The sequence below is a fragment of the Lithobates pipiens genome, unplaced genomic scaffold, assembly GCF_037356315.1.
Source record: "Lithobates pipiens isolate NorthernLeopardFrog02 unplaced genomic scaffold, aLitPip1_a1.2 Scaffold_8, whole genome shotgun sequence".
Taxonomy (NCBI): domain Eukaryota; kingdom Metazoa; phylum Chordata; class Amphibia; order Anura; family Ranidae; genus Lithobates; species Lithobates pipiens.
In genome coordinates, this window is record NW_027507903.1 from 241,890,819 (window position 1) to 241,912,856 (window position 22,038).

General features: G+C 46.7%; 1 protein-coding gene across 5 annotated transcripts in view; it reads left to right on the plus strand.

The window, feature by feature from the left end:
• PTPRR (protein tyrosine phosphatase receptor type R) overlaps nucleotides 1–22,038 on the plus strand; it is a 304,723-nt gene that overhangs the window by 258,099 nt on the left and 24,586 nt on the right. For all 5 annotated transcript variants that reach the window (XM_077468720.1, XM_077468721.1, XM_077468722.1 and 2 more), the window contains one exon: nucleotides 14,027–14,140. In XM_077468720.1, the coding sequence (XP_077324846.1) occupies nucleotides 14,027–14,140 (114 nt within the window). The remainder of the gene's footprint in view (nucleotides 1–14,026; nucleotides 14,141–22,038) is intronic.

The following is a 22,038-nucleotide window of genomic DNA, read 5'->3' on the forward strand; positions in this document are numbered from 1 at the left end:
TTTGCCGCTGAAAAACGGCACTTTGAACGCGAATTTCTGGCGTTCAGAAAAAAGCCCATAAACTCCACTGCTCATTAAAGCTGAAAAACGTCCATGTGTGCATGGACACATAGGCTAACATAGAGTGGAGTTTATGGGCTTTTACAAAAAACGCCCAAACTCCAATAAACTGCAGTTTATCAGCTTCAGTGTGCATGGAGCCTTATTGGAAATAGAATTTATCCAAAGAACTTTTTCTATGGCAGTGGATGCAAGTTATTCTGACCTGTAAAACAAATTGCAGGGTTGGACTAGTCAAATGGCATGCTGCAAACACCTCCAGCATTGATTGGCTTATTGGCAGGGGGCTGCGATCAGACAAGGCTTACCAATATGTTTGATCTCCTCTTCCCCTACAAGTGATGTCTGCTAGTGCCCCTCAGCCATCACATTGTCTCGCAATCTGACTATTTGTAATCTAGTAATCAAATGTCTATGGGCACCATATTAGTAGTCACAGAGTAGGCAGTACAGTGAAAGATGGTTTGAGAAGAATGACTAAAGTGTGGTGCACTTGTGCTCTATATACTAAAGGGAAGCTGTAGTTGATTCTCACTAAGAACATGTTCTATCACAACATTCTTCTAATTTTGGATGTGACATTTTACTTGTTCACTGTTCCATAACTGCATAAATAACTTTATATATATATATATATATATACAGTTGTGCTCATAAGTTTACATACCTTGGAAAAATTTATGATTTCTTGGCCATTTTACAAAGAATATGAATGATAACACAAAAAACATTTCTTTCACTGATGGCTAGTTTTTGGCTGAGTCAACTGTGTTTACTCTTTTTAAATCATAATGACAACAGAAACTATCCAATTTACTCTGATCAAAAGTTTACATACCCTGGCAATTTTGGCCTGATAACATGCACATAAGTTGACACAAAGGGGTTTGAATGGCTATTAAAGGTAACCATCCTCATCTGTGATCTGTTTGCTTGTAAATAGTGTGTGTGTATAAAAGGTCAATGAGTTTCTGGACTCCTGATAGACCCATGCATCTTTCATCCAGTGCTGCACTGGACGTTTCTGGATTCTGAGTTATTCTGAGTTATGGGGAAAGCTAAAGAATTGCCAAATCGATCTACAGGAAAAGGTAGTTGAACTGTGGAAACAGGAAAGGAATATAAAAAGTTATCCAAGGAATTGAGAATGCTAATCAACAGTGTTCAAACTCAAGAGGTGGAAAATGAGAGGTTCTGTTGAAACCAAACCACGGTCAGCCACAACTGCCAGGAAAATAGTTCGGAATGCAAAGAAAAACCCACAAATAACTTCAGGTGAAATACAGGACTCTCTAAAAACGTGGTGTGGTTGCTTCAAGATACACAATAAGAAGGCACTTGAGGAAAGATGGGCTGCATGGTCGAGTCGCCAGAAGAAATCCGTTGCTACAAAGTATCCCCCTTACAATAGCACAGAGACAAGCTTCAAACCTTCTAGCGCAACATCATTTTGAGTGATGAGACCAAAATTTTGCATTTTGAGCACAAAAATAAACGCTACATTTGAGTCAACAAGGCATTTCTGCTGTGAAACACGGTGTGGATCACTGGTGTTTTGGGTAAGTGTGAGCTACAAAGACACAGGAGATTTGGTCAAAGATGATGGCAAGATAAATGCAGTATGTTATCAAAAAATACTGGAGGAACATTTGCATTCATCAGCCAGGAAGCTGCACATGGGACGCACTTGGACATTCCAACATGACAATACTCCAAAACACAAGGCCAAGTCGACCTGTCATTAGCTATAGCAGAATAAAGTCAAGGTTCTGGAATGGCCATCTCAGTCTCCTGACCTCAATATCATTGAGTCACTCTGGGGAGATCTCAAAAGGGCATTTCAAGAATTGACAGGAACTGGAGCCTTTTTGCCAAGAGGAATGGGCAGCTTTACCATCTGAGAAGATAAAGGGCCTCATCCACAAATACCACAAAAGATTTCAAGCTGCCATTGATGCTAAAAGGGGCAATACACAGTATTAAAAACTGGGGAATGTAAACTTATGATCAGGGTATTTTGAGTAGATTCTGATGTGATTATGATTTAAAAAGAGTAAACACAGTTGATTGATAATAAATTTGTTCGGCCAAACAATAACCATGAGTGAAAGAAAAGTTTTTGTGTTATCATACATACTCTCTGAAATGGCCAATAAATCATAAATTCAGGGTATGCAAACTTATGGGCACAACTATATATATATATATATATATATATATATATATACACATACATACATACATACCCTTTCTGTTAGTCTGTTAATCACCTGTATATCAGGAATAGTGATGGCCGAACGGTTCGCCCGGCGGTCGTTTCGCGGCGAATTTCCGACTTTCGCCGTCCGCGGGTTCGAACGCCTTTTTCCGTCGTTCGCCCCGGCGGACTTACGTGTTTAATGTATACAAGAACTTTAACCTTTCGTGACACGTTTATCATGTGTTACAGGACAACCAATTGAGACATGACAGCTCATGGACACTTGGACATTCCCCCTAACCTATAAATACACCCGATCCGGTGGCCATTTTACATTCTTTCTTCTGTCACTGTAGGGAAAGGATCCTGTGTGGAGTAGGGACAGAGAAAACGCTAGCTATTTGGTACACAAAAGTTCTTTTCAGGACTGGTATAGGTGTTAGGTCAGCAGCCTGAGTTTCTTTTGTCAGTTTAGATAAAGGGACAGAGCGCTGTATGCTGCTATTTTAGGGACAGCTCAGCCAGATTAGTCTTTCTTCATCATCATCATCATCATCATCATTAGCTGTTACTATCAGGTCCACAAAAGAGCTGTTCCAGCTAATCGTTCCAGCCTACTCTTTTTTGCCAATTTGTATAGGGACAGGCAGGAAGCAGTGTGTCAGGCAGTGAGGATAATTTTAAAGACTTGCTGTTACTATTAGTTCCACAAAGGTTCTTTTCAGGACTGGTATCAGTGGTACGGTAATAGGCTTGTACACGTATAATATTCTTTCTTCCAAATATAGAAAGAATATTATACTTGACTGCTGCCCTTCTGCTGCAGTCTGCTAATCATTCACAACTCACTTGTTCCACAAAGCTCTTTATCAGGACTGGTAACTTGGTCTGTCTAGGGTGCTACGGTACATAGGCTTGGGTGCGGTACAGTCTGCTGTTCTGTAAGGACCGCTATCGGTCCACAATACATAGGGTTGCCGTGCACTACTGCTGACCGCTGCCCTATACTGCAGCAGTCCTTCAGCGGTATAGGGACTGACGCACAGTCTGCTAAACACTAATACACAACCTGCTTGGTCCACAAAAGTTCTTATAAGGACTGGTAACTTGGTATAGGGTGCTACGGTACATAGGCCTGAGTGCAGTACAGTCTGCTGTTCTGTAAGGACCGCTATCGGTCCACAATACATAGGGTTGCCGTGCACTACTGCTGACCGCTGCCCTATACTGCAGCAGTCCTTCAGCGGTATAGGGACTGACGCACAGTCTGCTAAACACTAATACACAACCTGCTTGGTCCACAAAAGTTCTTATAAGGACTGGTAACTTGGTATAGGGTGCTACGGTACATAGGCCTGAGTGCAGTACAGTCTGCTGTTCTGTAAGGACCGCTATCGGTCCACAATACATAGGGTTGCCGTGCACTACTGCTGACCGCTGCCCTATACTGCAGCAGTCCTTCATTGGTATAGGGACTGACGTACAGTCTGCTAATCACTAACACACAACCTGCTTGGTCCACAAAAGTTCTTATAAGGACTGGTAACTTGGTATAGGGTGCTACGGTACATAGGCCTGAGTGCAGTACAGTCTGCTGTTCTGTAAGGACCGCTATCGGTCCACAATACATAGGGTTGCCGTGCACTACTGCTGACCGCTGCCCTATACTGCAGCAGTCCTTCATTGGTATAGGGACTGACGTACAGTCTGCTAATCACTAACACACAACCTGCTTGGTCCACAAAAGTTCTTATAAGGACTGGTAACTTGGTATAGGGTGCTACGGTACATAGGCCTGAGTGCGTTACAGTCTGCTGTTCTGTAAGGACCGCTATCGGTCCACAATACATAGGGTTGCCGTGCACTACTGCTGACCGCTGCCCTATACTGCAGCAGTCCTTCATTGGTATAGGGACTGACGTACAGTCTGCTAATCACTAACACACAACCTGCTTGGTCCACAAAAGTTCTTATAAGGACTGGTAACTTGGTATAGGGTGCTACGGTACATAGGCCTGAGTGCGTTACAGTCTGCTGTTCTGTAAGGACCGCTATCGGTCCACAATACATAGGGTTGCCGTGCACTACTGCTGACCGCTGCCCTATACTGCAGCAGTCCTTCATTGGTATAGGGACTGACGTACAGTCTGCTAATCACTAACACACAACCTGCTTGGTCCACAAAAGTTCTTATAAGGACTGGTAACTTGGTATAGGGTGCTACGGTACATAGGCCTGAGTGCGTTACAGTCTGCTGTTCTGTAAGGACCGCTATCGGTCCACAATACATAGGGTTGCCGTGCACTACTGCTGACCGCTGCCCTATACTGCAGCAGTCCTTCAGCGGTATAGGGACTGACGCACAGTCTGCTAAACACTAACACACAACCTGCTTGGTCCACAAAAGTTTTTATAAGGACTGGTAACTTGGTATAGGGTGCTACGGTACATAGGCCTGAGTGCGTTACAGTCTGCTGTTCTGTAAGGACCGCTATCGGTCCACAATACATAGGGTTGCCGTGCACTACTGCTGACCGCTGCCCTATACTGCAGCAGTCCTTCATTGGTATAGGGACTGACGTACAGTCTGCTAATCACTAACACACAACCTGCTTGGTCCACAAAAGTTCTTATAAGGACTGGTAACTTGGTATAGGGTGCTACGGTACATAGGCCTGAGTGCGTTACAGTCTGCTGTTCTGTAAGGACCGCTATCGGTCCACAATACATAGGGTTGCCGTGCACTACTGCTGACCGCTGCCCTATACTGCAGCAGTCCTTCAGCGGTATAGGGACTGACGCACAGTCTGCTAAACACTAACACACAACCTGCTTGGTCCACAAAAGTTTTTATAAGGACTGGTAACTTGGTATAGGGTGCTACGGTACATAGGCCTGAGTGCAGTACAGTCTGCTGTTCTGTAAGGACCGCTATCGGTCCACAATACATAGGGTTGCCGTGCACTACTGCTGACCGCTGCCCTATACTGCAGCAGTCCTTCATTGGTATAGGGACTGACGTACAGTCTGCTAATCACTAACACACAACCTGCTTGTTCCACAAAAGTTCTTATAAGGACTGGTAACTTGGTATAGGGTGCTACGGTACATAGGCTTGAGTGCGGTACAGTCTGCTGTTCTGTAAGGACCGCTATCGGTCCACAATAGATAGGGTTGACGTGCACCACTGCTGACCGCTGCCCTATACTGCAGCAGTCCTTCAGCGGTATAGGGACTGACGTACAGTCTGCTAAACACTAATACACAACCTGCTTGGTCCACAAAAGTTCTTATAAGGACTGGTAACTTGGTATAGGGTGCTACGGTACATAGGCTTGAGTGCGGTACAGTCTGCTGTTCTGTAAGGACCGCTATCGGTCCACAATAGATAGGGTTGACGTGCACCACTGCTGACCGCTGCCCTATACTGCAGCAGTCCTTCAGCGGTATAGGGACTGACGTACAGTCTGCTAAACACTAATACACAACCTGCTTGGTCCACAAAAGTTCTTATAAGGACTGGTAACTTGGTATAGGGTGCTACGGTACATAGGCTTGAGTGCGGTACAGTCTGCTGTTCTGTAAGGACCGCTATCGGTCCACAATAGATAGGGTTGACGTGCACCACTGCTGACCGCTGCCCTATACTGCAGCAGTCCTTCAGCGGTATAGGGACTGACGTACAGTCTGCTAAACACTAATACACAACCTGCTTGGTCCACAAAAGTTCTTATAAGGACTGGTAACTTGGTATAGGGTGCTACGGTACATAGGCTTGAGTGCGGTACAGTCTGCTGTTCTGTAAGGACCGCTATCGGTCCACAATAGATAGGGTTGACGTGCACCACTGCTGACCGCTCACCTATACTGCAGCAGTCCTTCAGCGGTATAGGGACTGACGTACAGTCTGCTAATCACTAACACACAACCTGCTTGTTCCACAAAAGTTCTTATAAGGACTGGTAACTTGGTATAGGGTGCTACGGTACATAGGCTTGAGTGCGGTACAGTCTGCTGTTCTGTAAGGACCGCTATCGGTCCACAATAGATAGGGTTGACGTGCACCACTGCTGACCGCTGCCCTATACTGCAGCAGTCCTTCAGCGGTATAGGGACTGACGTACAGTCTGCTAAACACTAATACACAACCTGCTTGGTCCACAAAAGTTCTTATAAGGACTGGTAACTTGGTATAGGGTGCTACGGTACATAGGCTTGAGTGCGGTACAGTCTGCTGTTCTGTAAGGACCGCTATCGGTCCACAATAGATAGGGTTGACGTGCACCACTGCTGACCGCTGCCCTATACTGCAGCAGTCCTTCAGCGGTATAGGGACTGACGTACAGTCTGCTAAACACTAATACACAACCTGCTTGGTCCACAAAAGTTCTTATAAGGACTGGTAACTTGGTATAGGGTGCTACGGTACATAGGCTTGAGTGCGGTACAGTCTGCTGTTCTGTAAGGACCGCTATCGGTCCACAATAGATAGGGTTGACGTGCACCACTGCTGACCGCTCACCTATACTGCAGCAGTCCTTCAGCGGTATAGGGACTGACGTACAGTCTGCTAATCACTAACACACAACCTGCTTGTTCCACAAAAGTTCTTATAAGGACTGGTAACTTGGTATAGGGTGCTACGGTACATAGGCTTGAGTGCGGTACAGTCTGCTGTTCTGTAAGGACCGCTATCGGTCCACAATAGATAGGGTTGACGTGCACCACTGCTGACCGCTGCCCTATACTGCAGCAGTCCTTCAGCGGTATAGGGACTGACGTACAGTCTGCTAAACACTAATACACAACCTGCTTGGTCCACAAAAGTTCTTATAAGGACTGGTAACTTGGTATAGGGTGCTACGGTACATAGGCTTGAGTGCGGTACAGTCTGCTGTTCTGTAAGGACCGCTATCGGTCCACAATAGATAGGGTTGACGTGCACCACTGCTGACCGCTGCCCTATACTGCAGCAGTCCTTCAGCGGTATAGGGACTGACGTACAGTCTGCTAAACACTAATACACAACCTGCTTGGTCCACAAAAGTTCTTATAAGGACTGGTAACTTGGTATAGGGTGCTACGGTACATAGGCTTGAGTGCGGTACAGTCTGCTGTTCTGTAAGGACCGCTATAGGTCCACAATAGATAGGGTTGACGTGCACCACTGCTGACCGCTCACCTATACTGCAGCAGTCCTTCAGCGGTATAGGGACTAAGAGTTTTGTCACAGGGTCATTTAAAAAATGACATGCAGAGGAAGAGGCAGGCCCTTCCGCAGGGGTGGTAGGGGTAGGGCAGGAGCAACAGGCTTGAGCCAAAGTGGGAAGTTGCAGAAGGTGCGTTCAATTACTTTAAAGGATGCACCAGACTTGGTTGAGTGGCTCGCTCAGCCTTACTCTTCTGCACCCTCCTCATCCTCTCGATCTGCACCCTCTTCTTCACTCTCTGCTATGTGCACCCCCAAAGACACTACCACCAACAACACGACCACCACCACCACCACCACATACCTTCCGCTTGAGTCACTGGAATTATTTTCCGATCCATATCAAGAGGACATTTCTGATGCGCAGCCACTCTTGGTATTGGATCAGGAAGAGGAGGTAGCAACAAGCGCTACTCAGCAGTCTGACGCCAGTACCCAGATCAGCCCAAGGAGGAGGTTGGTCCCCGGTGTTGCTGCCTACTCTACTTATAGCGGTGGGGAAGGTGACGTTGATGATGACGTGTCTAGTGATGTCACGTGGGTGCCCACAAGAGAGGAAGAGGAGGGGAGTTCAGAGGGAGATATGGACCAGCAGATAGGGAGGAGAAGCAGCAATGACTTACATTGCACAGCAGGGACAAAGCAGACTGCAAATGTATCAGGAGCGAGTCATCGACCATGTACGGTCACATCTGGCGCTCCCAGGACACCGGCACATGGCTCCGCAGTGTGGGCTTTTTTTAACGTGTCCGCTGCTGACAATAGCGTTGCCATCTGCAATCTTTGCAGTCAACGCGTTAGTCGCGGTAAGCCCAATACTCACCTAGGGACGACCGCCTTAAGAAGGCACATGAGCAGCCATCACCGAGCCCAGTGGGAGCAACGGAACACACAAAGCCACACTGCAGGCTCTCACCGTCCAGCCTCGTCTTCTACTTCTCCTTCTCCTCTCTCCTCACAATTGTCCTCCACTCCACCTTCCATCACGCCAAGCTCACATTTTTCTGCAAAAAGGCAGGCTTCCGTGGGCCTAATGTTTGAGCGTAAAAAAATGATGACGCCGGATAACCCTCTTGCCCAACGGTTGGCGGCTGGCTTGTCAGAACTCATAGCCCGCCAACTACTGCCATATAAACTGGTGGACTCGGAGGCCTTTCGCAAATTTGTGGCCATTGGAACACCACAATGGAAGGTCCCAGGAAGGAAGTATTTCTCAGAGAAGGGCATCCCAGAGCTATATGGCCATGTTCAGCGGCAAGTGAATGTATCTCTGGCACACAGTGTCGGTGCCAAGATACATCTGACCACAGACACGTGGTCTAGCAAACACGGGCAGGGAAGGTATATCAGTTTTACTGCCCACTGGGTGAACCTTCTGACGGCCGTCAAGCATGTAACCCGTGGCACCCGTGTAGATTTGGTTTTACCGCCACGGATTGCATGCAGGCCTGACTCTTCTTCTCCTCCTCCTACTCCATCCTCCTCCCTCTCCTCCTCAGCTGCCTCCTCCTTTTCCGCTGCTAGCGTCTCTTCCACTGCACCGCCCAAGCTCCCCAGAACCTATTCCACATGCCAGGTGAGACGTTGCCATGCCGTGCTGCGTCTGTTGTGCCTGGAAGCAAAGAGCCACACTGGCCCGGCACTCCTTTCAGCTTTGCGTTCACAGGCAGATGAGTGGCTAACACCGCTCAATTTGACAGTTGGTAAAGTGGTGTGTGACAACGGTGCCAATCTGCTTAGCGCATTGAAACAGGGCAAAATCACGCACGTGCCGTGCATGGCACACGTCTTAAACTTGGTCGTGCAGCGATTCCTTGTCAAATACCCTGGGGTCCAGGACATCTTGCGGCAGGCAAGGAAAATCTCGGCCCATTTCAGAAGATCTTACACGGCCATGGCTCGCCTTGCTGACATTCAGCGGCGACACCATCTGCCGGTCAGACGTCTTATTTGCGATTGCCCGACGCGATGGAACTCAACCTTCTATATGCTTGATAGGCTGCTCCAGCAGAAACGTGCAGTTAACGTCTACCTGTATGAACTCTGCGAAAGAAACGGTTCTGGGGAGCTGGGTTTTTTTTCACCGCGCCAGTGGCTGCTCATGCGCGACACATGCAGACTTCTGCGGCCATTTGAGGAGATCACCAAACTGGTCAGTCGCAGCCATGGCGCCATCAGTGACATGGTACCTTATGCCTTCTTTCTGGAGCGTGCATTGCGTCGTGTCATTGATCAGGCTGTGGAGGAGCAGGAGCGGGAAGATGAGGAAGTCGCAATGCTGGATGAATTCCCAGGGGGGGCTACTCTATCTGAGACAAGTCAACAACAGGAGTCTGATGAGGAGTCAGAGGAGGATGGTGCCGGGGCGGATGAGCAGGAGCAAGAAGAGCATGCTTTAAACCTTTCTGGGATCCCTGTTGTGCGAGGATGGGGAGAGGAGAATGAAGAGGACGACATTATCCTGGATGATGAGCAGGAGCCAGGCCACCACACCGCTTCCACTTTAGTGCAAATGGGGGCCTTCATGCTCCAGTGTTTTAATAGGGACCCCCGTATAAAAAGCATGAGGGTCAAGGACCAGTACTGGGTGGCAACGTACTTAGACCCCCGGTACAAACACAAAATGGCGGAAATGTTACCGCCGTCGCAGAGGGCTGTCAGAATGCAGCACTTCCAGGCCTTGCTTCGAGAAATGCTGCATTCTGCTTTTGCGTGCGCTGGCAGAGGAGCAATTCCCACTCCCAGAGAAGGATTTGCGGGTACCAATCCAACAGCGCCTGCAAGAAGAGGCCGGTTTGAAGATGTGTTGGTGACTTCGGATATGAGGTCATTCTTTCAGCCGACCCATCGACAGGTGTCATCCGGATCCAGCATCAGGGAACGCCTAGACCGTCAGGTGTCCGACTACATTGGGTTAACGGCCGATGTGGACGCTCTGAGGAGTGATGAACCCCTAGACTACTGGGTGGGCAGGCTTGACCTCTGGCCAGAGCTTGCCCAATTTGCAATCGAACTGTTGGCTTGCCCCTCATCCAGTGTCCTGTCCGAAAGGACGTTCAGCGCAGCAGGGGGGATTGTGACCGATAAGCGTACTCGCCTAGCTCACCACAGTGTTAACTACCTCACATTTCTAAAAATGAATGAGGCATGGATCTCGGAGGAATTCAACACATGTGATCAGTAGACCATGTATATGTCTATAAACAATTTTTGGAATCAAGCACACAGACCTTCTTAATTCATTTGGCTCACTTCCCTGACCCAAAAAAGCACACCGTACTATATGCCCCTACCCTCCTCTTTGAAGAGGTTGAGCGGTGTCATATTTCTACTGGGGCTGCTTATTATGAGGGGTTCCCACCATCCCTGTGCTGTGCTGACTTCCTCCTGGGTGTTCTTATTATGAGGGGCTCCCACCATCCCTGTGCTGTGCTGACTTCCTCCTGGGGGTTCTTATTATGAGGGGATCACACCATCCCTGTGCTGTGCTGACTTCCTCCTGGGGCTGCTTACGGTGCTGCTGTCAGCGCTGTATGTCACGGAGCTGCTGTCAGCGCTGTATGTCACGGAGCTGCTGTCAGCGCTGTATGTCACGGAGCTGCTGTCAGCGCTGTATGTCACGGAGCTGCTGTCAGCGCTGTATGTCACGGAGCTGCTGTCAGCGCTGTATGTCACGGAGCTGCTGTCAGCGCTGTATGTCACGGAGCTGCTGTCAGCGCTGTATGTCACGGAGCTGCTGTCAGCGCTGTATGTCACGGAGCTGCTGTCAGCGCTGTATGTCACGGAGCTGCTGTCAGCGCTGTATGTCACGGTGCTGCTGTCAGCGCTGTATGTCACGGAGCTGCTGTCAGCGCTGTATGTCACGGAGCTGCTGTCAGTGCTGTATGTCACGGAGCTGCTGTCAGCGCTGTATGTCACGGAGCTGCTGTCAGCGCTGTATGTCACGGAGCTGCTGTCAGCGCTGTATGTCACGGTGCTGCTGTCAGCGCTGTATGTCACGGAGCTGCTGTCAGCGCTGTATGTCACGGAGCTGCTGTCAGCGCTGTATGTCACGGAGCTGCTGTCAGCGCTGTATGTCACGGAGCTGCTGTCAGCGCTGTATGTCACGGAGCTGCTGTCAGCGCTGTATGTCACGGTGCTGATGTCAGTGCTCTGTATTACGGTGCTGCTGTCAGTGCTCTGTATCTCCTGCACCCTCTTGTTTGCCTACCCTGGTCCCTGACCTTCCCTCTCCTCCATTGCCTTCATTAGCTCCATAGTCCTGAATTGTCAGAACAATTTCCCAAATAAAAAAAAAATGCTTGTAGTTATCGATCCCAAATTCACCTCATACATGTATTATGCTATTGTCCAGGTGGTGGGACTACGTGCTACCCCCTAATAATTACCCCGTGGCCGCAAATTCGACCTAAAGGTTTGCGAAATTCGCCTCCCATTGAAGTCAATGGAGCCCGCGGCGAACGGTCGTTTTCGCGAACGTTTGTGTCCGTTCGCGTTTCGCGTTCGCGAAACGTCCCGTCGGAAGTTCGTCCATCACTAATCAGGAAGTGGCATCAGTATCCCTGTGTGAAGAAGCTTTGATTAAGCTCTGTATTGGATGGTGTTAGACAGAGCTTACAGGGTTGATGATGTCTTTCCCCTTGTCAGGTGAGAGCATTCTAGCTGAGTGAGTGGCTGTTCAGCAAGTCATAGGGAGGAGGTAACATGCTCCACCAGTGATGGATGTTATGGAGGAACAGAGCAGGGGATAAGGGTTGTGGGAAAGTTGAGTATAAGTTGGTCAAGATGTGGGCTGTCAATATGCCCTGAATGAGTTACAGGTTCTATTTAGGAGCTGCTAAGATAACCTAACTTAGATAACCTAACTTAGCCTTACCAAAATGTTTCTTGTTTCGAGTCATCTGAGACCTAAAAAACTCATTCTCAAACAGGATAGCAGACTAGCAGTCTTAGCAGAAGCATAACCACTCTGCAGTCCTGCTAAGCAAGAAGCAAGATCCAAATTTGTAATGAGCAAACATTTCTGCCCCCCTTGTATTTACACTCTGCACAACAATAAGTCTTTTTAAAACTCATGTTTATCTTGGACAGAGTTATAACCTCATTCTGGTTTATATTGCTGTGTCCCTAGTGAGGAGTATTTTCCACAATTCTCGTCCTACTGATGACAGTGGTCAATTTAAGAGGAAGTTGGAGGTTTCTCCAATGAAGACTCAGCAAAGAAGACCTATCCGTAGTTTTAACTTTTCCCCATTCTATCCAAGACTAAAAATATGCTTTGACCCGAGTTACACTTTAACATCTATTGACAATATTAGGTACATTGTGCTGATCGCAATCACATATACAGTGGGAATAGAAAAGAATCACCCCCCTTTAAAATAATCACATTTTGTTGCTTTGCAGCCTAAAGTGAAGACCGACGCAGTTTTTTTTTTATCTAGCTGTATTTAATAGTGCAACTTATAACATCCAAGTTAAAGCTATAACACCAACATGTCATAAAAAAATGTAAAAATTCAAAAGCAGAATCACCGAGTTGGAAAAAGGATCACCCCCTTATGTCAGTAGTTTGTTGAGCCACCTTTTGCTGTGTGCTTTGGGTCGTGCGTGAGGGCAGCATATTTTCCTCAAGAATTTCAAGGTATTTTGCACCATCCATTTTTCCTGAGAAGTGCTCCAGTCCCTGCTGCAGAAAAACACCCCCATTACAGGAGATCACCACCTCCACGCTTTTGGATGGTGAGCTGTATTGGATTTCCACCAGACATATCGTTTGATGTTGCAGCCAAATAATTCAATTTTAGTGTCTTCTGACCATAACACCATTTTCCATGTGGCCTCAGAATCTTCAAGGTGCCTTTAAGGTGGTCAGATGAGATTAAAATAGAATTATTTGGCCTCAACACCAAATGATACGTCTGGTGCACACAATACAGGAGCATGTGTTCTGGTGCAGTGCACTAGAGGACGTGTTTTGAAGGTGATTAAGGTTACTATTCAGACTGGGCACCAATGCATCCAACATGGGTTGGTGTGCGTTATCCCAGCGCTAATGGCCCTAAAAAGGCTATAGTTTCCCAGTTCAGTCCTAACTTTCCTCCAGACTATATATATATATATATATATATATATATATATATATATGTAAGAAGGCCAGTATGGTGGCCTGAATTTATGGGAGGAGCCCGGGGGGTATTTAACCAGCCCACTCGCCTGTGGTCTTTGTCGGTTTCCTGTGCGCAATACCCACCCTCCCATCCCCTTTTTTAGGGCATTTATCAAAACATTTCTCTTCAAACACATTCATTTCTAATTACTGGGTATGCCCCCTTATTTTGGTATACCGTCCATTAGACCAGGGCACACTTTCAGGTCCATTTCATATAGGGTATCTCATGATAAGTTTGTATTGTATACGTATCGGTCATAGGGCTTCAGCCATAAATATATATATATATATATATATATATATATATATATATATATATATATAAAAATTTATTATGATTATATTACATGCAAAGAAAAATTAATTAATTGTTGTATTATTACAGTGCTGGAATTGGAAGAACTGGCTGCTTCATCGCTACATCTATTGGTTGTCGTCAGCTGAAGGAAGAAGGAGTTGTGGATGTATTAAGCATTGTCTGCAAACTACGGATGGACAGGTACATATTTGTATACTGAGACAACAGACGTTTCTGCATTTTGGGAGGCTAATGATAGGCCCAGCCTGCTATAATGTGAAAATGTTAGGCCCCATTCATATTTGAGCAGCGCTACTGAGTTGTATTTTTGGTGCATTTTTTAGTGCGTTTTTAGAGCTTCATCATTTATTTGAACGGGCCTCCTCCACTCCAAAAAGGCACCGAAGAAGCTCACGTCCTAGATATTGGCACTGAGCCAGGGTTTCGCGTCGCATTTTTTTGTGTGTTGCTTGCAGAAAACTCTTTTCCGCAACCCCAAGTGGGAACAGGGCCTTATGGCTGCTATATACTGTAATTGTATAATGTTGTACAATTGTATTGTAACTGTACTGTCTTCCTCCACTTTGTTAAGTGCTGTACAAAACGTTGGCGCTATATAAATCCTGAAGAATAATATTAAAAACATGTACAGGGCTAAACCCGTGCTAGATCAAACAAAAGATGCAGAAAGCTGGATGTTTTTTAACACAATACCCTAAAATGCAGAGTCATGATACTGGCTTTGCGTATAAATGTTTAAAAAAAAAAATCCTTTGTGATTTAAATAATTTTCTGGTTAATGTTATGTGCAAGTTACTGTTTGCTAGACTACTGTATTACTGTAATGATTTTATTCAGAGAGGAAAATAACCCCTTGGAGTCCATGTACTGGCTGAGAAACACTGCTCTATAATGATTATTTTCAGCAGTGCTTAGATCAGTAAAAATCAGGTTATCCTTCCTTACAAAACAATAACCCTACGTATCGATGCACTTGGAAAACATTAATGCCACCCTTTCATTATGTTTTTAGTGTGAAGTTTTTAGATAGGTGACTTTGGTAGATTTAGCTGTAAAGAGAGATTCTTCTAAATATAGTCTAAGATATCTTTCCTTTTTTCTCTACGTATGTCCAAATTGTTCACACCCTACGTGAGTTCACACACATACTAGGCAGCCTTTCCTGTCATTTCCCAAGCAGGCTACTGTATATCCTGTCCAACCGCTGGTCAAAAGTTACACCTCTGCTACACAAGGCAGTTCTTAGCACTTCTCATAGCACTATCTAGACAGGAAGATTTATTTTTACAAGGAACTGCTTTCAATAACTCCAAGATAGCGAAATCTCTTTATGCTTTAATAATGCTGCTGGTCAAAACAGGGGGAATTGTTTTATCATAATTAATAGTATTTTTTATTATGACACCTATTAATATGACATTTATTTTTATTAATATTATTATTTTTATTTTATATTTATATTTTATAGTATATGTTGTATTATTATTACATTTTATATTTATTTTAATTGTATTATTATTATTATGATTTTATTATGACATCCATTGTTTGGACACCAGAAATTATGTACAGTGTTTTATCATTTAATTATTTGGGAAAATGTATTTCCTACATAGAAATGTCATCTGTTGCTAAGGTCGCAAAGAGTCTCTTACCCTGCATAGACATTAATGGATAACTGTACTTTTATCATTTAAATGATCCCCAACTTTAAGCTCACCATACACTATACAATCTCTGTTAGATCTACCATGCACTATGTAGTGGTGGATTGCATAGATTAGGTGTATCCTATTATATAGTTTTCTAAAGTAGATTGTACAATCGGATTGTAAAGAGCAGGAGTGTCCAAACTTTTTTCAAAGAGGGCTAGATTCGATGAAGTTAACATGCGCGGGGGCCGACCATTTTGCCCGACATTCTTTGAACCATTAAAATTTGAGGTTGTTCGTCCAAGCACTAATACACTGCCCAACAAGAATTCTCTTGCCTTTGTAGCTGTGTGCGGTGAAGAGATAAGATCGGGCGTGTTATTTGGATATATTTATCGGTGTATAACACGCACCTTCACTTTAAAAGGGAGGTTTCAGGGGAAAAAATTACATTTTAAATAATGAACTGTGAAGCAAACTAAGGGTTAGTGCCCATCAATGCAGCCTAATCAGTGCCCATCTGCAGCCTCACAAGTGCTATGAATGCGGCCCCACCATTGCCATGAATGCAGCACCCCCATTGCCATGAATGCAGCCTCACCATTACCATGAATGCAGTACCCCCATTGCCATGAATGCAGCCCCACCATTGCCATAAATGCAGCCCCACCATTGCCATAAATGCAGCCCCCCCATTGGCATAAATGCAGCCCACCATTGTCATGAATGCAGACTCACCATTTCCATGAATGCAGCACCCCAATTGCCATGAATGCAGCACCACCATTGCCATGAATGCAGCACCCCCTTTGCCATGAATGCAGCACCATCATTTCCATTAGTGGTGCCATGAATGCAGCACCACCATTGCCATGAATGCAGCACCTACATTGCCATGAATGCAGCACCCCCAGTGCCATAAATGCAGCACCCCAATTGCCATAAATGCAGCACCACCATTGCCATGAATGCAGCACCCCCATTGCCATGAATGCAGCACCACCATTACCATGAATGCAGCACCACCATTGCCATGAATGCAGCACCCGCATTGCCATGATAGCAGCACTACCATTGCTATGAATGCAGAACCACTATTGCCATGAATGCAGCACCTAGAGTCTAAAAAAAGTGGACTTTAAAGGCACACAGGTAGGCCATATAAAAGTAATTGGGTTTGTTTATTTCTATAGACATTTAATTAAAGAAAATGATTACATATAAATGCAAATAAAATACAAAAAGCTCATATTAGTTTACTCCAACACAACTCTGACACCACTTAATCAAAGGCTAGCTCCATGCCGTGGAATAAAAGTCATTCCCCTGGTGTCCAGTGTCTGCATAGCAAGACTTTTGAGGTGCTATGAGTCCATAGCTTGTTTCTCTACATTATTTAAACAGGCCCTTTAAAAACACATATGCTGGTTTATATCACCAGCACCTGTGCATCTTTAACCCTGTGCCAGTGCTCACTTCTCCTTGGATATATCCATACAATTTTGCTTACCAGCAATACATTACATTAATATCTCTGCAATTATTGACTACATGCTTTTTATGCTCCTGAAGAAGCGTATCTTTATGCGAAACATGTCAAGCGACTAAGTGAACAGCTTGATGACCAGATCCACATCCTGACCCATGGCACTTTATACATAGTTCATCTGGATAACAATATGGGAATTGCAATTGTTGCCCTGTTGGACGTATTATTGTATTTTTTCTATTTGATTAAGTGGTGTCAAAGTTGTGTGCAGGGTAATATGAGCTTTATGTATTTTATATGCATTCATATATAATAATTTTCTTTAATTAAATGTCTATAGAAATAAACAAATGCAATTACTTTTATATGGCCTACCTGTGTGCCTTTAAAGTCTTTTTTTAGTCTCTAGTTTCTATATATCCATTATTGGGATGTTGGCACACTGCTATCTTATGTACCCACAGTGTCACACTGTGAAAGAACACATTAAATTCGAAATTGCCTTCAATAAATGCAGCACCACCATTGCCATGAATGCAGACTCACCATTGCCATCAGTGCAGCCTGATCCATGCCCATCTGTACCAACAGATTACATACAGGAGAATCTTTTTTCCCGACGGCCTCTTTAATACAAAGTCCCACCTCCTATGATGGACAGAACAGTCGTCCAATGGCAGCGCAAGAGATGGGGCTTCCTATTACAAAGGCCGCAGTGTAAACAGGAAATTCTCCTGTATGTCCGGCTCTTGTCCCGCCCCCTCACTCTCCCCTCCGAGGCAGCCAGCATGTATATATCTTTTGTGGCCCCCGACACTCGGGGATTCGTTGGGGGCCACAAAAGATATATTTGTCTAAATTACCAGGCGGACCATTCGAAACCGGAACGCGGGCCGGACTTTGGACATGCCTATAGAGTATGACCATCATTACACTTTTCAGTCCTTATCCCTCTGAGACCTTTGTTGTGCAGTCTGCTGGGGGCATGCATGGAAGAAGTCATTCTATTGAAATACTTGTTAGACAGTCTCACTAGAAAGAATGGAGATTTTAATACATGTAGTTATCATGTGTGTGTGTCTATCTATCTATCTATCTATCTATCTATATATATATATATATATATATATATATATATATATATATATATATATATATATTTATGGTGAAGAGCCCTCTGACCGATACGGACAAGGATGATAGACAAGGACAACATAAACTCGCTACCTGAAATGGACCTGAAAGTGTGCCCTGGTCTAACGTACGGTATACCAAAATAAGGGGGCATACCCTAAAATGAAATGAATATGAAATGGGTGAAATGAGTACTCATATGAGGAGTATGCTAGAGTGAAGGCCTGATAAAAGGGGACGGGTGGGCGGGTATCGCGCACCGGAACCGACAAGGAAGATGGGCGGACGGCAGGTTATATACACCACCGGGCTCCTCCCATAATTTCAGGCCACCATACTGGCCTTTCTATTTATGGTGAAGAGCCCTCTGACCGATACGGACAAGGATGATAGACAAGGACAACATAAACTCGCTACCTGAAATGGACCTGAAAGTGTGCCCTGGTCTAACGTACGGTATACCAAAATAAGGGGGCAAAACACTCAGGTAGGGGATGCATTTTATTGAACCAAGATTGTTACTGGGTAAGTTTGACAAAGGCCTGAGCCATCTCAACTTGCGGATTGGGTACATAACGGGCAAAACAGGAGGACTTCCATCTACCCAACTTTTTGATGACGTGGACCGGGACCCCTTGGCGGGAGGCTGTTGAAGCTGCCCCGATGCGAAACGAATGTCCCGAGTAGTGCGCAGGATTGAGGTGAAGGATGCTCAGGAGTATCCTGACATGCTCCATGAACTGGGCTGCGTTGAGAGGTTTGGAGTGAAAGGGGAGAAGTGGGCCAGTCCCTGGTTGATCGGCCAAAAGGGTCAGCAAGCGGGTGAGGACAGCGACCGGACACCAGCGGTTGTGGGTCTTATAGAGATGTATGTCCGTACCTGGGCCAAGCTGCTGTGTCTTTGAGACCGCTAAATGTAGGATGAAATGGTCCTCAAACCTTACTAGATGGTGTTTGCACAGCATACGTGCCGAGGGGCTACTGCAGGTAAACTCGCCTGGCCGCAAGAAGCCGTAGAAGGCCAGGTGTATGGCTGCTTGCAGGACGACACTGACATGGAGACCGAAAGGTGAGGAGGCCAGAATGTCTGACATGTCCCTGAATACTTCGCCCGTGATAGGCAGCCGTTTGATGCTGGAAACCGGCCGACGTTTCTGAATGCCGCGCATGAGTGCCCGGACGGCGTGACAGGTGAATAAGGAGGGCTTAGTAGGGTCCTGGAGGGACGTGAAGTGTTGTACCCCGGCCAAGTACAATCGGATTGTGCTGAACGATAATGCCAAGTCCGAATGGCAGTAGGAAAGGAAGGCAAGGACCTGCTTGACCCGGGAGGTCTCTGTATTGTGGGACGATATGAAGCGAGTAAAGGCCCTCCAGGCTGACTGATAGGCCTTGCGGGTATTGTCTGAGAGGGAGTGGTCAATAAGTTGAGTCGCTGCTGACAAGTGCGGGGCTAATCCAATGTCAGTTGAGACCAGTCCGGGATAGCTGCAGAAGTTGGTCCGGCTCCGGGTACCTGATCAAAAAACGAAACAAAGTTAAAGCGGGAGAGGGCATCCGCCGCCTGATTAAATTTGCCGGGGACAAAAGAACAATGAAGGTTGAACTGAAACAATAATGAGAGCTGGGTCAGTCGCCGCAGGAAGGACATAATCTGTAGAGATCTGGACCTGCCTTTATTGACAATCTCCGCAGTGGCCAGGTTATCTGTAGAAAAGACCACCGTCTGGCCTGACCAGCTGCGGCCCCAGGTGTGTGCAGCGGCTACAATGGGATATAGCTCAAACAGGGAGGACGTCTCAGTGAAGCCAGGAATAGCCAGTATCTGTGGAGGCCAGGGGGCTGCGAGCCAGAGGTTGCCAAAAATAGCCGCAAAGCCCGTGGAGGCCGCTGCGTCGGTCACCACCCGAGGTGACAGGGCGGACACGGAGGGGACGAACAGGGACACTCCGTTCCAGGAGGACAGGAATTCCTCCCACATGGCTAGGTCTGCAATAGCCACGGAATCCAGGTTGAGTACTTGCTCCGGGTCCTGAGAGTGGGATAATAAGGCCAGCAGGCGTGACACGAACGAGCGCCCCTGGGGGATGATGCGCATAGCAAAATTGAGCATACCAAGGAGGGACTGGAGCTGTCTCTTGGTACAAGTCCTGGCATGAGTAAAGTCCCGCAGGACCGTCCTGATGCGGGTCAGTTTATCCGGGGGAAGGCTGGCCTGCATGGTGTTAGTGTCCAGACTGACCCCGAGAAAGGTGATAGCCTGCGACGGACCCTCCACCTTGTGCTCCGCAATGGGGACATTAAGGTTACCGAAGACTCCCCTCAACTTAGCCAGATCTTGTGGGGGAGAGCCGGGCGGCTCTATCAGCAGGAAGTCATCCAGATAATGAATGACTTCCCGACACTGGGCTACATGTAACAAGATCCAAGCAAGAGCCTGTGCGAAGGTGTCGAAGAGCCAAGGACTACTCTTGGACCCGAACGTGAGCTTAGTGGCAAAGTAGTACTGCTGCCTCCACTTGATTCCATGCCAGCACCAGAGGGAAGGATGGATAGGAAGAAGTTTAAAAGCATTTGAGATGTCGGCCTTGGAGAGCCAGGTACCTGTGCCTGTCTTAAGAATGGCCTGGATGGCCATGTCTACTGATGCATATTTAAGGGAGAACTCCTCAGAGGGAATAAGGGAATTGAGACTGGGGACCGTAGAGGAATGAGGCGCTGACAAATCATAAACCAATCTGAGTTTATTAGAGAACTTGCCCTTGACAAGCCCAATAGGGCTGACTCGCCAGGTGACGAATGGGGGCTGTATGAAAGGGCCGATGACAAAGTCCTGATCTAGTTCAGATTGCAGCAGTTGGTCGATGGCTAGCTCATCCGTGGCTGCTGAGCGGAGGTTCTGTCACTCGTGTGTGACGTGAGGGAGAGAGATGAGTCCAGTGTGAAAGCCTTCCGTGAAGCCCTGGACGAGGAAGGTGGACAGTGAGGGGGTAGGGTGGCTGGATAGGTAGACGCTAAGCCACGACACATTGAGCCGGCTTAGTCAGGACCTTTTGAGCTGCTTGATCTCACACATGAGCCGGGGGTGAGCTCTATGACATTGGGTGCACACATGGAGCAGCCTACACTGGCTGAAATTACACGACCCACTGTTATAATTATTGCAGATCGAAGCACCGCCCATGGTTTTAACTGGGCGCCCTAGCTTATCGGTCTGTGGCGGGCGAGCTGGCACTTGCAGGCCCTGAGCGGCCCCCGAGGTAGATGGGCCGACGAAGGGCGGGGCTGCCACTGAGGTAGCGCACCAGGCCGCAGTATGTGTTGCTGACTGGCAGATTGTACACAGAGGGGACCGAAGCCCCGCGAAGTGGCGGCAGAACAGTTCTGTGTCCATAGTGCTCCAATCCGTAGGGGTCTGGAACTGGGAAAGCCTGGCGGCTGCTTTAGCGGAGAAGGATCGGTGGTAGTCATAAAAAGAAGATCCGCCGTATTTGTAGCCCAGGTCAACTACCACATGGAGGTACCGATCCAGCTCCTCCCTCCTGCCAGGGGAGGCCGAGCAAATGATGTCCCTCATCATGCCAAAAGCTAAGGTAAACTCAGTAACTGAGAGCTTCCTATCTAATCTGGAGTCCTTAGCTTTGAGGACCACTGATACGTCCCCCCAAGTATAGGCCTTATTCTCTGCCAGCTCATGAATTGAGATCAGCAGGGAAGCCAAATTGACGTCCTTTCCCTCTAAAATGTCCTTCCTGATGTTTGCTGACACCATATGAGATGGGTACACTATCGGTGCAGCTCCG